The 19101-nt window shown below is 30.2% G+C and overlaps 1 protein-coding gene across 6 annotated transcripts in view; it reads left to right on the top strand.

Moving 5' to 3' along the window:
- Positions 1-19101, top strand: part of LOC100167283 (hormone receptor 4) — a 79138-nt gene that overhangs the window by 43263 nt on the left and 16774 nt on the right. For 2 of the 6 annotated variants that reach the window (XM_029491524.1, XM_029491522.1), the window contains one exon: positions 14797-14895. The exons of 2 other annotated variants lie outside the window; for them this stretch is intronic. In XM_029491524.1, the coding sequence (XP_029347384.1) occupies positions 14871-14895 (25 nt within the window). In that variant the 5' untranslated portion in view covers positions 14797-14870. Of the gene's footprint in view, positions 1-10849; positions 11250-14796; positions 14896-19101 lie in introns of those variants that run through there. 2 more of the 6 variants (XM_008184592.3, XM_008184595.3) reach the window with 2 other exon arrangements.

The following is a 19101-nucleotide window of genomic DNA, read 5'->3' as shown; positions in this document are numbered from 1 at the left end:
GCACAAAAACCATGAACTAAGTTCATAGTTCATATGAGATAACATTTATTATACGAGTACATTTATACCGGTTAACCAGTAAATACTAGATACATGCATCTAATATACTCTGTATAGTACTATAATGATTATCATTAGGATTCATCATTCTATGTAAAATATTAAACCAATATTTATTATGAATCAAGCGATTTTGACAAGTAATTTCCAATATGTTTTGAGGGATTTTAATAAAATTAGATTATAATGTTGTTTTCCATATTTTCGTATGTATAGATTGTAAGAATTCGTATTTTCAAGTTAAATTTCAAATTAAATCAATATTTTTTTAATAAACCTTTATATAAACATCGTATACATTTAATGTTAGGTACTGACTACTGCTATATTATTATAGTTTATATAATATTCATGTCAACAATCAAAACAACAGACTGTAGTCTGTAGCAAAGCAAACTATATAGGTACACTATATTATAACCACTAGTTAAAAAGCTATTATTATTTATTTTAAATTAAATTTATTATAATATTTAAATACTTTGATTTCTAAAAATACATGAATCCTATAATGCCAATAATGATAATAATTAATAATAACATATTATATTATATGGCGTAACGCCGGAATTCCGGCTTTGCGGGGCCCGTTAGTCGTTACAACTTGCAATACAGTTAGTATCAAACGCGTTTTCGATATCGTCGTAACACTCGACACTCGCACGTCACACACGACACACACACACACACACACACAGAGTCTCATACACCCATATTATAATATTATACACATTACACACTGTTATACGCGATGCAGCGGAACAACATCGCTGAAAGCTACGCCACATAATAATATTAATACACTCGACTGGTTTTGAGAGAAAAATAAAAGTACATTTTATTATTAGATAAAAAAAAAAAAATAATAATAATAATAATACCTAACAGTATATTATTATATAGGCATATCATGTACTAGAGGCATACGACTATATGAGGTATATTAGGCATAACATAATATAGGTATGGACAGTCGGTCGCATTCGGTATTCATACATCTCTGCAGGTTTACGCAACAGCGTTGGACGCGTATAGGTACCGGCGGCGTACAGTTGGCAGTGCGGAGACCGGTTTCTATGGGCGGCGCGGAACCGTCGTCGACGGATTTTAATTGGCGGTTTTCTTCTCGAGGCAGTGGCGGCGGCGGGCGGCGGCATTGCCCGGGCCGTTAACCGCATGCGTGTGACTTGGCCGCCGACGCCGCTTGATTTATCGTATAATATGCGCCACTCAGTGTACCTCTATAATAATATACATAATAATATAACATAACGGTACCGGCGGCGCGCCGAGAAAGCGGTAATTCGGATCGAAGGGAAAGTGATGGTTGGAAAAAGTGAAAATTTTTTGGGGAATAGAAACGATCCGAATCGCGATGAGAGGGAAAATAAAACGCGTATTTACACACGCCCGCGCGTTTCCGTCGCTATATATATATATAAATGTATATTAATTCATTGTGTGCGTAGGATCACAGCACAATTACAACATAATATTAAGGTGTAATATTTTTCAAAACAACCGTTTAGCTTTTGTTTTGCTTGGATATAAAGGTAGCTTATAAAATTATAATGATTATTATTTTTATTACCGTTCCCGCTCATATAATAAAATATATTGTGGCAATGACCGGTCGAAATTCGTGTACATAACCAGACTTCGACCGCTGCGAGTCGTAGGAATAGGTATAAATAATTTAACAATAATAATAATAATATAATATAGGTAGGTTTATGCGAAAATATTCGCGGCCGATGACGAAAACCTTTCTCTCTCTTCAACCATAATAATATCATGCGCGTGATATACTAAATTATGTCTATATCTATGTATCACCTACCCGTGATAATAGTTTTTCACGGCCAGATCCGCGCGCGTCTCTAAGTGTGTGTTTACTGTTTACCGTTTAGGATCATGACGATTTTTCCCAAGCCATCCCGGCGCTTTGTCAATGCTTCAGAAATGTTAAGTTTATTATTATGATAGCATAATCATAATTTATTACGAAAACGGGCGTAACCCTAATACTTTATATAAAGTACCCAATTCCTAGGTAGGTCGTAGGTACACACAATAATATACAAAGTGCATCTAAATGTTGTTATATAATATATGTATAGATACATAATATATGTATATCATAATATATATATTTATATTGTATATACTATATACTCTATATACATTTTTAAATAATAGATCGGGTATAAACTCGCTTCCGAATAATTTTTTTAACCACGTATTTAAGTTTATAAGTATATTTACTATTTAATTTCAATATTTACCATACCTGCTATGCATATATATTGTTTATATTACGTATATATAATTTATGTATTTACTGCAGACAGCTGTTTTGTTATAATTTATATGAACTTTTGAAGTCATTATAACGATAACCATAATATAATACTATTAATATACAACTTTTGATACACACATAATTATAATGTAAAATTATATTATATTATATTATTAGCTGATCCCGCGCACTTCGTTGCCAGCAAAAAATTACAACTTAAAAAAAAATTGTAATTGTTCAACTCCTCTAGGGTGCAACTCTGGTAAGCAATCTACCTACGACGGATCGCAGACAATGTGCGAAAATTTGATTTGATTAACCAATGGAAACTTTATAATAAATACTAATTTCTACTAATTATTTCTCCAATAATCGATAGCAACCATTTATAAACGAAAATGTCCACCGTAAATCTCAAAATCCTATTAAAATCGCAATCAAAATATGAATTGGGGTAGGAGGATGAAAAATACTTTACGACCTAATCTCATACCTACCAAATATACAAAAAAAATTCGTTAAAATCGGTCGAGCTGTTTCTTTGGAGTGCCTATATACCTACCTATATATTCAAATGTTTACAGTTATTTGTTTTTGACTTACAAAAAAATAACACAATTGATTTTGTCAACAATTGATATTGTGGATATTTTTATCAATTAAAGTACCTACGAGGAGCTTTATACTTTTGTTATCAGAAACCTTCTGTGAAGTTGAAGATCGACTTTTTCCACTATTAGAAATAAAACATTTCACATTGTAGAACTAATAATTAATTTTCATCATTCCTAATTATTTTTAAACCTAAAATTGATAAATATGTCTTTTTGTTGCCGGCCATACTGTATATTAAAAATTTTTTTCAAAAAGTTTTGACATTTAAGTTACTTTTAGAAATTTGCCGAGTAAAAACGAATCGGGTAGGTGGACTTTAATTTTGTGTGTGAGGGAGCTGTATCCAATGTACCCTCAGGAGCGCCCTTGTCATTTGTGCATATAGGCGTGTGTATTCTATACAATATACCTCAACCTACCATATATGTGTACTGTGTAGGTTTTGAAATGGTTTCCAAAAAGGTTTTGCGGAGCACGTTTTTGTATAAAATCCACACGTGTAACTATACTAGTTATATATTATATAACTAGACCTTATAAGTATTATCGAGGGGGCTTGAAATCATTTTACGGTCGCAAAACCGTGCGGTAGGGGACTACCCTCTACCCTACTTTCCATATGTTCCACGGTTCACGATGATTACTCATTACGACTGATTATAAAATAATTTTATTTTCTATACCTATATCTATACCTACCTATCACGCGATTTTGTTATAATATTAGTGTTGCAGAACTAAATTAATTACAACCGCGAGGAAAGGATTTGATGCAGAAAAAGTATATTTGCGTCATATTATAATTATTATTTCAACTCGAGGGTGCATGATTATAAGTTTTCATATGGATATGTATAAGGGTATAAGAGTTATTCTCTCCCAGTCTATTACGTCTCAATAAATATAATATATTAATATGGTCGTAGGTTAATAATAAATATCAATATAATGTCTTAATATTGTACATGCTAACCTAACCTAGGCAGGTTAAGTCCGCAGGATAGGCATATATTATGATAAATGCTGTAGGTGATATTACTAACTGCAGTATTATATTAAGAGAATAAGAGGACGCTATACTCCCACATGTGTTGTCTCCGTCTTACAATAGTGAAACATGGCAAAACTATTTTGCGTGGGTATAAGAACCATTCAGGCCATAGTCCAAGCTAATCCTAAATTGTTACACTATAAATAGGAGAACATTTACTGTGCAATGTTGTTTTTATTTTTTCAATATCACAAATACAAAGAAAGTTCTTATTATTTAAAAATTAATTATTATTTTTGAGTTTTTAAAATTTGAATAGCTTTTTTATATTTTGAGCGGAGCGATTTTACAATGATGTGTTTTTTTAAAAAATTGTTTGTGTCTGTCACGTTTGGGGCAGTAAAACTGTTTCTTCAACAGTATCTTGTTCGATGCGAAAGTGAATCTCGTTGGTTCATTCGGGAGGTCAACATTTAAAATTTTCAATAGTTTTCAAAAGTGCCGGGAAAAACAACATACAAATTACATAAAAACGGGAATTTTTACGGAAAATAGGTTTTCGACAAAAACGATTTTGGTTTTGGGTGTAACTCTAAAACAAATGACCGTATATACATGCAATAACCATTGGTTGTTTATATTCACATTTTCTGTACAAGATAATATTTTCAAAATTTTCAAAATATTTTGATTTGTTTTGAACTGTTAACGGACATTTTCAGTTTTCAATTAGTTTAGTTTTTTTTTCTATGAAAGTCAATAAAACGTTATTTGTTGAGTTAAAAAGCTTGAAAATGTAATACAATGCTCCTAATATATTGTTAGAATGATACTTGAAAAATATTAAAAATACATAGTCACAATTTTTTTATAAGCATTTAAAGTTCGAATTTTGACAAGATTTAGCAAATTTAATATTTAATAATTATTTTGTAGTTAAAAATTTATAAAATGTACTTTTATAGCTAAGTATTGAAACTTTAAAATTAAGTTATATAAAAATTACTTTAATCACAATAAATATCATCAAATATACTTAGTGAATAGTGATATCATAGGCTGACTGATCGTGTTTGCTCAGAATCATTTTTCTTATACATTATTCTTATACAAAATCATTGAATTCAAATTTAACCACATCCATTATAGTAACCCACTTGAAACCTACTGTTCAGCAGAGCAGTGCTCGAATTGTGGGGGGGGGGGGTGCGCAGGAGGACGGAGCTCCCCTACTATTTTTATTTTTTTTTTGCGTACCCCTATTATTTTTTTTTACTTGGACGAGGGGACGGTATAAATTAATGTCCGGAATAATTTTTATTAAGATGTAAATCATCTTTTAATAATATCAATATAATTGATGTCAATTATATTATCTAAGGCACAGATACTGGTGTGTGATAGTAATATCTTAAATCGTGTTCCGAATGAAATGTTATGGCTTATGAGTTTCAGTTATGGCATCATTTATCGGTGTTTTTGAATTTTAAAATTTTTTATACCTATTAAAATATGTGGTCTTTTTTGAATCAAAAACAATAATTATTAATATCGTTATCTATATAGTATATTGAATAAACAGGTTGATTATTATACATTTTTTTTTCTACTGTAACAATATAAGATGTAGATATTGCTATAAAAATATATTATACCTATTTGGAATTCAAAATGTGTTGCTGATAAGTGGTATTTAAAATTTAAGTAAGGTAGGTGCGTGCGGTGTGTGGGCGGCAAAGCACCCCCCCCCCCCCCACACAGGTTTGTGTTGAGTAATTGCGCTCATGGAACGCAGTTTTTAAATCGTTGGATTGAGCTCCTCTACTTAATTTTTCCCATTCGAGCACTGCAGCAGAGTGACACCCACTGATCACCTTTTTTAGTTTGATATCAAAATAAAACAATGTGCATAGTAATATATGTCTCCTCTTTATATAGTGTGAACATTTGGTGCTTGGCTTGGACTACAGCTGAGTGGTCTTACCCACGCAAAACAGTTTTTGCTATTTTTTACATTTTTAAGATGGAGACAATACATGCGGATGTAGCGTCCGCTTACATTAACCACATTTACTTAATTATCTGACTTTAAAATGGCTCAATATGCCATTCATCGGTAAAATTTGCGGCAAGTTGTTAGGTTACGAGATCGGAGATTATATTAGTATATGATTTGCATATTTTGATTGATAATGGCGTGGGATGAATAACCTAACCAACAACGACACGAAATATCCCACCAAGTATATATAGGTATATAATATCTACATTATATTATACACAGGCTGTATGTAAATATAGCTCAAGATTACGGATATGTCTATTGTTTATTATAAAAAATCTAAATGGTGCAGGAAAGGTAGACTACAATTGTATAGAAAACATAGGGCTACCTACAAGTAAATATTATAATGAATAACTCATCGCTGTGAGATCCCCCTCTCCTATCACAATTAACACGACGTGTGCTACTCAAACTAAAAATGTTCATAAATTATAAAACTATTCACTTACTAACGTCTTACATACTTACTATAATAAAATAGTATTTTAGTATAGACACCTCATGCGGATGAAAACGTCACATCGTAAAATCGAACCAAAATCTTCTAGGGTTCGTCGGCCGCCGTCGTCGATTGTTCACGTATTTTCGTGCTTAATGCGCATGTGTGTGTTCGCAGATTTTTTTTGCGCGTGCGCATTTGTACCTATATAATATTGTTGTTTAAAACGCGTTTTGGTTTGGGCGACTTTCACCGGCTTTTATGTATTCAATAAATTCACAGAGGTCACGGTTTCTCATTTCACCATTGTTCTTGCGCGATATTTTCGACTGCGCGCGGGACCGGGTTATTATATTATTATTCTTCGCGAGGACAACGCGCATCGCCATATATACCATCCATACATTATATTATACTTATACATAGATGCATTGAAGATATTATATAGATGTATAATATATTAATATATATGTATAATAATCTTTATACATGCGTGCACGGGGTTTTGTTCGAACCTACACGCCATTTGTTTTGTCTATTATTATTATGTTTTTTTTTTCAGTAAATATTAAATAGTAATAATATACATGCCAAGTGTAGGTACGTATTCTAATGTAAAGGTAGGGTTAACGTGGTCTTCCTTGTAACCACTCGACGACGGACGAATATAATAAGATTATATTTCGCTCCCTGCGTGAAACCGTTGAAATATTTATTGCACTATTATATAGCCTATTATAGGTCACAAAAAAGAAACAGAACTTTTTTCTTTCTTAATTTTAGTCTGGCTGTTCTGTATATTATTTACGATTATATTATTAGATATTATTATACGAGTACATCACGGTTGTTTTTTTCCGTTGCTTTCACGCAATTAAGAATATAATTAAACATTAATCTAACGCTGTTACTATACGTCTATACCTAATCTTTTAAATTCAAATATGTGTTATAATATATGGATATTTAATTAAATTGGTCGATTTTAATCTGATATTGGTACTTTAACCTTCACCTAAACTTGTGTGAAGCTATTTTTTCAATACGTCTGTAGGTATGCGCTTATACTGTAAGTAATGAATTGATACAATTCATTACCAAACGTTTTATAGGTATAATATCGTTATAACGAGTATAAAAATATAAACAACGATTGTCGATTGACATTGATCTTCTGAAAATAAATTTACTTCTTAACTCTCTAAAAATGCATATTATAAATTATAGTTCGTAAAAGTAAAAGTAATAGAAAATATTTTGTTATATATTTAATATGAAAAAATGGACGATTAGAAAAAAAAAGTTCGCTTGAAGTAAAATATTTATCATCCCATTTGTCTTTTTACCTACTATACTTTCGTTTTAAAAGTTATTTTTTATATTGTTTATCTGTAATCAGCAGAGCGATATAAATGATGATCAGTAACTAGCATTATATTATATTTAGCCATGCAGACAAACGAATTTTAACAGATTCAAATGAATTGCTAATGCTCTTCACAATAAAACATTCATATACGATATTATATATTTGGTATTATATTTTAATCTCTAAGTTTAGTGTTGTTGTGATAAACTGAGGAAATCATATACCTATATAACTACCTAGTACAGTAGTAGGTACCTATATTATTTATATAATAAATAATAATTAATACTACGTAGTATTATTATAGGAGCGTGTTAAAATGAAATACGGTATTACGCAATAACTAATAAGTACACATTAATATAGTTTAACTTCTATAATAGTTCTATACAATAATTATTGTGATCAATATACCTACACCACGTGTACATTCACTTAATTATTATAATTAAAAAATTTGATTATTTCGGATCAAAACATTACTATTCAGTATTCTGAATACACAATGTTTTACTGTGAAATATTATTTTCATTTTTACTTTTTACCCAACAATAACCTAATAAAATACAGTTATCGTTGTAAAAAATGTAAATCTGAGTTCGAAGCTCATTGTAATATACCTTCGATTTGTAATAATGACAATTATTTTCACAAGATAACTATATAATAACTGTACAGTAATTATTATGTTTATATATAGTGTAAATAATTTCCACAATGCTCGATTATGCTTTGATATCGTCTGAATGATGTAAACTAAATTAAATTTTTTAGAAAGTATTCTTAGTTGATCAACAATAAAAAGTATATTATTGTACTGCTGAGCTTATTTTATTATTTCCACTTATTATAACAGTGCTATTATTTTCTATTAATTTATTACCTAATGATAACAAGGCAATACTTCACATCTAGTATTTATGAAAATGTAGTTTGTATAATCTAGAGAATACTAACACATCAAAAACATAAAATATTTATACCACTGATACGTGTACCCGCATGTGTTGTTTCCGTCTTACAAGTGTGTATAACATAGCAAATTTTATGCTCAGTAGAACACGTGTAACTCCGTTAATTAAAAAAATAGAGTGAATTGACCTCTTATAAAATTTAAAGGTAAGACCATTATCTAAGCAAGATCTCATTGGTTATTTATTATATTTTAATTTTAAAGCGGGTTATGAGTATATTAAGATGTACAAACAATTTACATTTTTAAAGTAAGTACAATTTTTAGTTAAATAATATTATCTTTCCTTTTTTTAAATTTTATTTAAATTAATTTAAATTTTTATTAATTTATTACCACTAGTAATATTTGTCATTAAAAATACGTTTATTTACATAGAACAATTAACAATAAATCACTGATCTTCACGTATTTTTTGGAGAATATTTAATTATACCGGTAATGTAAATAATTCAATAATCTGGTTTTATATTATATTATTATATATAGTATATACAATAAATTTCATACTAATATTATGATGAAAATTCTACTAGGTATGTAATTGAAATAATAACTAATAATTACATTTATCAGATATTATAAATAATACTTGAAGCATGCCAGATACCGGACTATCCTATATTTTTATCCGATAAAATAATAATATTTTTAAAGACAGATGAATAAGGAAAAATAGATAAATCGATATGGCGATATCATGTCTATATAGAGGTTACGTTAACTTAAATGGTATTAAGGAATACATTGTGTAATGTATATTATATTATTTTCATATATTCATATTCAATGAGCCTAAATTACCCAACACACAAATTGTGCATTAATAATAAATTAAACCATTACTCATTAATTAAACATAATGAATTGACTTGTTTCATAAATTAATGTTAAAATTTAATTTTTCTTGCTATTATTTTTGGTATCTACACGGTAAATGTGAAAGTTAATGGATATTTTTGGCTCGAAACTCGTCAATCTAGAATTTTATATTGACATTTCTCTAACAGAACCACGTAAAAAAAAATAAAAAAAATAAATATATTATGGAATAATCACTTCGCGATCGGGTTAAATTTTTTTCACGCGGTTGAGTCCCGGAACGAAGTTATATTGTTGTTTCGCCTGCAAGGTGATGAAACAAAGATGGTTGTTCGGCATCGGGAAGTGGGTATACAATTTTTGTTAGTTTTTCCAAAACACTATTATTAAATAGTCACATTTAAAATTCGTTTGGGTAAATTGTTTTCGAGACGCTTGCGCATTTGACTACGATTCAAGATATTGGTTCGTGAAATGTGTATTTAGTTTTTATTTGACTTTCTATAATCGTCCGAGACTCGAGTGTGTTGTTATTTATATGTAGGTAAATATTTTTAAAATATTTGATCAATGATCGCTTATCGGCGAAGACTTGATGAGTAGTCGTCGTCGATATAAACTCAATCGAAACGCGATCATCCCGCAAATACTCTTCTGCCATTATAGTCTATCAACGCAACAATAAAATATAATATAGCTTATCTCTATTTATATCGTGATCACGGGCTCGGGGTTATAGGCACATATAGTTGTGGGTGGTGAGCAAATCTGAAGCCGGTCACGACAACAAGATGATAATGTATAATATAAAAGACGGAAGTGTAATAGGTTGCCATTTACTATATAGGTTTATATATTTTTACTATATTCTCATGAGTTTACGACTTTGTTGGTGGAGGGGGGGGAGGGAGAGATACACTGTTGTGTACTTGGTGAGTGAGAGTATTCTGTATAACATGAATATGTTAACAAATAACAATAATAATAAATAATAATATATTATATACACCACTGGCCACTGGGTGACTGACACGGTGGCTAAAGCCACACACATACACACACAAAAAGGCATATATAGTATACCTTACTTTTATGTATATACTATAGATAGCTCCCCTCCCCCTAACGGTGGTGACGAAGACCGTACAATGGTGGTATACGGCTGTAACGAAAGGAGAAAGGATCCATGCTCTCCGCGGTGGACCATGCCCGGGCCTGGGAGAAAGTGTTTGCCGGTCGGACGGTTCGGAAATGCGTTCCTCGGCGTCCCAAAGCGTATAGTACAGCGGGTACACACGTCGCGCGCGTACAGATCACTAAAACGTATTTTGTTTAATTTTAACAATATTAATAAAGAAAATCATATCGAACAATAACTATTACAATAATACTTTCGTCGTCATCGTCGCCACCGCCGTACTTGGAAGTTTTACGCTTTGTACGTTTTATACTCGTTGACCGCTGTGCGCAGAAAATCGTGGACCGTCGTCCGTCGTCGGTGTAATATAAATAACATCAACTGCGTTTCTTAGTTTCTTACGGTTCTATACGACATTTGAGGACAACTTTCCCGATTGATTATCAGACACCAAATGGATTCCTTGTCACCAAGGTACGTGTATTTGTGCGTATTATGTAAATGGGTATTTTATGACTATTGATTACGATGTCTTAGTCTACATGGTTATATGTGAAAACATACGCAGGCGCCTTGAACTTGACCTCGTAGAAGACTTATTTCTACTGTAATGCGCAAACTTCTTGATGCTACCCCGCGCACTTTGTCACCACATAATTACCTGCGCGTAAATCCAATACTGGGTTCATCATATATTATATGTAAATAGGAGTACAAAATCGCTATTGAACCACGCACTACTGCTGCTGTTCGGTTGTTGTTATTTTTTTGCAGTAGGTACTTATATCTCATGGTATATAATAAATTGTGTATAATATGTAATATGTATATCGTATATGTATTATTAATAAGTGCCACGTATTACGTATATAGACAAATAATAAATTACTCTCGGCAAATATTGCTTGGGAAAAAGTGCTTCATTCCTACCCCATATACTCATAATACCTACAACTCGATATAATAAAATCATTTACATATATACATAGAACATTATTTCACTTATTTTACCCCATATCATTGGTATACGCCTATAATACCTAACCTTTAGTATCCGCGAATAAATTTTGGAAATCACTTTAAGCTGGTTTACTATTTTCTATAGACTACCGGTACCTACACATTTTTTACATTCAATGTTGTATTTGTAGGTATAACGAATTGTTATCGGTACACCGCGATATAATTTATACATAATACGGTATCCCGGGTAATGTCGTTAAACGATGTGCTGCCGGGGTCATTGTATTATGGATTTAGCGTGATGCAAATCGTAGATATACCTAAAATAATAGTATTATACAGTCAATGAGTACAGTTGGTGACTTTTCAGTTTTCACACAAACATGACTAAAATAACAGAGATTTGAAGGTCGGTGACCGACATTTTTCTCGCTCATCATCTATAAGTCTCTCCTCTTGTTTCTGTATAATATACTAAATGTTATCGTTTTTCTAAAAATTGGGAATAATATACTATTATTGTACATAAATAGAAATTGCGCACTGCACGACTCCGTTGTATTGGAGATATTTTCGAACTTCAGCAACATTAGATTTTACTATTTTTATCAACTATTTGACTTTAATTTACTGGTAACTGGAAAACTTTAAGTGCGTATCGCCGTTACTATAGTAATTGTAAGTTATATAATCCAGACATTAACTGTACATCACTCGTTTCAAACTATATACCGTCCGGGAGACTTAAAAGGAAACGTAATTATTTAAAATGTTTAATAATTAAAATACATCGCATCTATTATATGGATTAGTGTACGATTGGGTCGGGTTTTTACAATCAGGATATGGGTTGGGCTAGGCTTAAAAATATCGGCACATGCAGAGCTCTAGCATCTAGTGCATATATTTACCTATAGCAATGACCTCTGAATATAATTATTTGTTGAGATAATGTATAATATAGAGTGTATAGAAAAATTATTAATAGTAAAATAACATTTTCCAATTTCATAATAATTCGTTTACATACATCACATTCAATTCAAAGCTTTTACCAGGAGAACATTCACAACATTCTTATAAATATTGAACTTCTAGTGACAAACGTCATAGCGGGTGATCAAAATAACCAGCAACACCCTCTGCTCCCACCAAGCACCACTGTACCAGCTATCATATATATACATCATACTAAGTATAGATATACTGTGATTATCGACTGATCATTTAGAAACCGAATTGTCGTATCCAATGAATTAGAACTGTTACCAAATGAATGACCTCCTTGAGAATACCACCAACGCCTTGGGTAAGGTCAATTGTAGTTGCATTTCCGTATTGCGGTGCATCAACTACAGTAATAGAGCGGTCAACCGAATGGTGTGCAAGTTATTTTAATTATATACATATCACATATTATATATATAATATTATTTATATTATAGGTACTAGATTTTCCCACGCGTTTACATCAAGATTTATAATTACAACTCGTGTATTATACATTTATACATTATATTTATTAAAATAAATTTGCAAATATCGTTCATTCATAAACTACCATAACTATTCGATATTAATGTGTGAAACTCTAAGTATCATACATATTATACACTATCGGCTCTATAGTCTATCCTAAATTTCAAAACTATTAAACTATATTAACTATAACATAGATTCTATGGCATATACTGTATCAATATCAACGAATCAATTCATATGAAAATAAATGTTATTTAATATCATTTCGGTAAAATTTCTGAGCGAACTATTAATATCTACTCGAGTTGGAACCTATTTTTTTATGTAGGTACACCAAAAGATTCTATTTTGCATTCGACTTGTGTATCGCAATAGAGATTGTCGAATAAGGTGTAACCTTGATGTTCTTCGGCACGCAATATTGTTTTCCTCCAAAAAAAAATATATATATATATATATTACCAGTTTGTATATAACTGTTTCTAATATTATTATCATCAAAATAAGTGAAAAAAATTCTAAAATCTATAACTTGTAAAGATAATAGAAATTGTTCATCCCAAGCTAAACATATAAACCGGTTCGAACGTTATAATATATTATATTATATATTCAATTATATTTGAGGGGGAGAATCCGCTCTCTTTATTGTATAACACATTAACACACTCACTTTGCAAGCTAAAAGCTGTGGGTCTCGTTAAATTTATCGCACAAACCACGGTTTGTTATAATTTCAATCAAACTTTTCTTTATTATATAATTTCTTTTTCAATTTTTTTGTTACCATTTATGCTGACTTTACGTTGAATCGTGATAGTTCAAGTATTTGACGACATAAGATTTTACACTTGCACAGTTGTATTACTTAAAAACCCAGTGACTAATTATAAAATAATTTGTTATTAATATCTTTCAAGTTGTTATTAAATTGTACATAATTAGTAATCATAAACTAATTATATTATTTACTATTTTTATATGGCTATTTCAGCGGAAGCAATGATTTCTGCAGTCAGATATTTTTTTTGATAGATTACTACCTATATAGTGTATATATTTATACAATGAACGGTTTTTGATTGTGTTTCTTGTACATATTGTGTCCGTCATCACAAACCTATTACACACAGATTTTTTCCAAATTTCTCAGAATGTTTGGCTGTAACCGAGTTCAATGATCGCTACATTGCCACAACCTGCATAATCAAAACGCCTTCCTTAACATTAACGTAGATGGACTGGCTCAATGCCGCTTGGTTTGTCACTTTCACTTTTGCGCGCAGGCCTTGGGCTATAACCAGTGTTAGCTAACTAAAAGCATAGTTCATAATGATTGCACTCTGAGAACCGCGATTTGGTCCTAGGATCAGATTGTTTGAATTGAATATTTGCATAAATAAAATGTTTTTAAGTAATATAATTTGTAATGTGTATAATATACAATGTATATCTACATGCATACGTATTCATTGTAATGTAATTATTTTTTATCTTTTTTTGTTTGTAAAATAACGGCTCGGAGAACCAAAGATATTGTCAAATCAGCTAAAAAGCTTTTACGGTTGTGTTTTAGAATTTGGACGGAAAAAAAGATTTTGAAAAAGCTGTGTTAAATGTAATACGAAGACCCGAGAAGATTAAGATAAAATGACACAGACGTTGGACAAAACAAGTATACCTTCATTTTTCAGTGAACTAAGATATAATATCTGTTCTTTTCAGGTTCATATGTTATGCACTTATGTATGTGCTTATATGTAAGACCTAATCATGTATATAAACTCGTCTTATTAGTTATAATACATAGTCAATAGTCTGTGGTACACGCTTATGTTTATATTATATAGGTACCTGCATATGTGACAAATATATGTGACCATATGGTACCTCGTACCTATAAAAATTGGTATTTGTTACTGATATTTTTGGACAGAATGGAGTCGGTGGCTTTTACGATATAGTGTCCAACAAAAGTTATCAAATATATTAACAACAACATGACATGACCGTATTCTAAAAAATAAAAAACTTACTCCGTCGCGAGGTTTTTGACCCCCTACGACCTTCTACCAGTGTCCACCTTCGTGCAACTAGTCCAGGGACATCTGGTATAACGAATTATTGAAATATTAGATAAATATCTCCTGCAATGCAATTATTGTGATCTGCCGAAATATTTACACCACTGGAATTGTTATTTCTCGAAAGTACCTTACAGTTTACTTTTGATTAGTAATACAACACTGTGTTTGATTGTCTATTTATATTTAGTACTTGTAAAATATACCTACTTAAAACATGAGCCGAGAAGGTTTTGACGTACAGATGAGGGAAAACGTATATTGTGTATAGTAATTATTATTCGCGTGTCGCTTGGTTATATGCGTGTATTATTGTAACGTGGATTTAGATTGTCTCGCGTGGTCGCAAAAACTCGATTTCGGAGTAAACGATAAAAGAGAATAACGAAATTGCAATGATATCTAAAATGAATAATAAAAATCAATAATATAGTAACGTTGCAAGTATAAATCGAATATCGATCGATCAACACATAAATGCACATGCTACATATTAATAATATGCATATTCAATATTTCAATATAAGTGCATAAGCACACGTGCGCACGTGGGTGAGAGGGGGGGGGGAGGAGACAAGTAAGTAATGTATATAATGAAGTGCGTAAAGTTCATTGTATTCTAAGTTCTAACGCAGCTATGTCGTTTGTTCGATGTGCAAGCGTGATAGGACGCGCGCGACTATACCCACTATAATAATATAATATGTACGATTATAACCTTGGCCCGGTTGTTACGAGTCGACGATTGGAAGCGTCGTTGTCTTTTAGTGCTCCAATGTCGTAATCGAACTTTATAACAGTAGGCACAATAATAACGTGGTCATATAATAATAATAACAACAATAATTAAGACAACTATTTCATTTCGTCGGTTATCGTTTTGTCCATATTTTACCGTCAGACACTCATCAGTATATATAATAATAATAATATGGTAGGTACATTACATTTTAATATCGATATGATTCGTTCACTCTTTGGATTTTTCATTTTTTCTTTAGGTTAGTTCTACGGTTAGTCCTAAACTGTACTACACTAGTGCACCAAATACTCGTACACGCACTTAACGTTCGCACGGTGGTATTATATTTTTACTTTTATGAATCTGTAACTAATTTATTATAATTTTTTCCCTGAACATGTACTTTTGTCTTTATTGTTCTGGCCAATGCTAAACATAAGACAATACAATATTATAATATATTATTGGTCTCTTGTGGTTTGCTGCATCGTGCGCTGCAGCAGAAATGATGAGGATAGGTGTGGATGAATAGTGCAGTTACTATTAATGTGTTATTATCTATTTTTTTGTCATTTTTATTTTTTTCACTTTTAATCTCCAAGAAGGATGTTGACGTCACAACCTCTAAACCAGTGGGTAAAACATATACCTATACCAGCTATACCTATACAGCTCGAACGGTGCTGGAATTAATTATCAGGCCGGTATGGTTCAAGGCAGATTGAAGCTTCAAGGACCTATTTATTGTGACAACCTATAGCGGAGCTATTGTTCGATTTTTTTACTTTTTTTTTACAACGTGCATGCCAAATAAACAAAACATAGGTACAATAATGCCGTGATGTTTTTGTAACGGATTTTAGCGAACATTAGTGCATTATAATATACAGACTAAAACGTCCTATAAGTAGATGTTTTGGATTACGTTTAAATATATTGTATAGGTACTCTCATGCACAAGATATATCATGATGACTGATAATAAATTTAAATAAAAACTTTGTTAGTTGTGTATTCATAATTGATAATTATTTATTTGATCGAATTTTATTTATTAATACTAATTTTTTTTTAAACTATATTTTAATATTATCATCGACCATAATCATATGATATTATATTTACTGTACTTTAAAATATAGTATGAGTATCAAATATGAAACACTTAATCACTTTATAGTTGTTTAATTTCTTATTTATAACGATAAGTACTAATTTGGTTAGTTAAAATAATCAGTTTCGATTAAATTTGAATTCATAAATTTGAATGGTAGTAAATCAATATAATCGTATAATTGGTTCATAATTTTATGCTTATAATTTGTTACACAACTTTTGTCTAAAATACAATAATTTTCAAATATAAAAAAAAATATATAAAAATATATTACGATGATAGAAGTAATCATTAATTTTATTTAAATGAATATGAATGATGTTTTGCTTAGTTCTAAATTAAATTATCATAAGAGTATTATCTGTTACTAATGAGTAATTACTTTATGTTTATATTAAATTATAGTATATTCTCTTCGAAATAACACTCGACAATATATTCTCTACAAATTACCTATTAGTATTTATTTTGCTGTAATTTTATATATTGTAGATTATTATACTATTTATTAGGAAATAATAAACTTTAAATTATAATATATCATAATGATACATTTACAATACATGCTTAGCTAAAAAAACGAATAATTTTTATGGTTTTTATTTTTTAAATTTTTCTAAAATATTATATTATGAATCTTTACTATAGCCTAAATCTATTTTGATATTAAAAAATAAATGTTTTTATACATTTAGGCATAGTTATTGAATATTTTTAATAAAATAAATATTAATTTTTGGAGTAAAAATTAAGTTATTTTTTCAAATTAAAACGATATAAAAACTATAAATCATGACCAATGTTCAGTATCTTAGTAGAATGTATGTTATTTTATTAAACAACAATTAATTAAATGACATAGTAGGTAGTATTGGACGTTTCAAATGTGAACACAAATGCTCACAAAACTTTTATATTTTCTAAATAAGGTATACCTAATACAATCTTGTTTTAATAAATCATAAATCTAATAAAACCAAAAACATGTACTTATTTGTTTTTAACAAATTTGTTAAAATATAATGTTTTAGTTTATAAAATATGAAATTGAATGTTGTTTGTGAAAAAAAATAATACATCTGATTATAATATTATCTCTGGTTAACAACAATTAAATATTGTCAAAAATATTAATTCAATATCAAACGTTTAAAAAACAATAGTCATTATTTTATATAAAAACTATATAAATATATTATAATATTGTATTAATATTAAATACAAAGTACTAAGTTACTCTTGTTTCTTGTCATCGTTAACAGTCTTGAAATGTATATTATTACTATAATAATATAATATACCTACATGTCTGTAGTATGAGAATATTATGACAACTTCGTTGCTTATTACTTTTTACATGCAAACGAATTAATAAAAAATACTTTCTACTGTCTCTTAAGACAACAGAATTTTTTTTTTTAATCTCATCTTACGGGGTTATTATACTTAACAGATATTTTCACAGAATTACTACGTATATATAATATACATATAATATGTAACTAAGGTTTATTGGTTATTTATATACACCCGTAGTACGCAAAAAAAAAATATTAATGTTGCTAAATGTGCTTTTTAAGGAAAATGTCAGCGAATTTCTTCGAGAAATTAAATACCTACGTACATACAGTTTTTACTAAGTATATTAAAATCGCAACAGCGAATTTTTTGATAAAAGTACTGTACATAATTATTATTAATAATAACGATGATGATGAGTATGGCGATGATTATAATATCAATATGTTCGCGTACCTACATTACAGTGCATATATACATATTACATATTTATAATATAATATATAATGTATAGTGGGAATCTTTCACAAGTACAAATCGTTTGGAAGATGACGGCCAAACTAATTATGGCCATTGATTATTACATTACTAAATGGTTCTGAATGGAAGTGGGGACGAAAATATCTCATGAAACGACCT

Source organism: Acyrthosiphon pisum, chromosome A3, assembly GCF_005508785.2.
Source record: "Acyrthosiphon pisum isolate AL4f chromosome A3, pea_aphid_22Mar2018_4r6ur, whole genome shotgun sequence".
Lineage (NCBI taxonomy): Eukaryota > Metazoa > Arthropoda > Insecta > Hemiptera > Aphididae > Acyrthosiphon > Acyrthosiphon pisum.
Note: the sequence above shows the minus strand (reverse complement) of the source record. Positions and strands in the feature narration are given on the sequence as shown.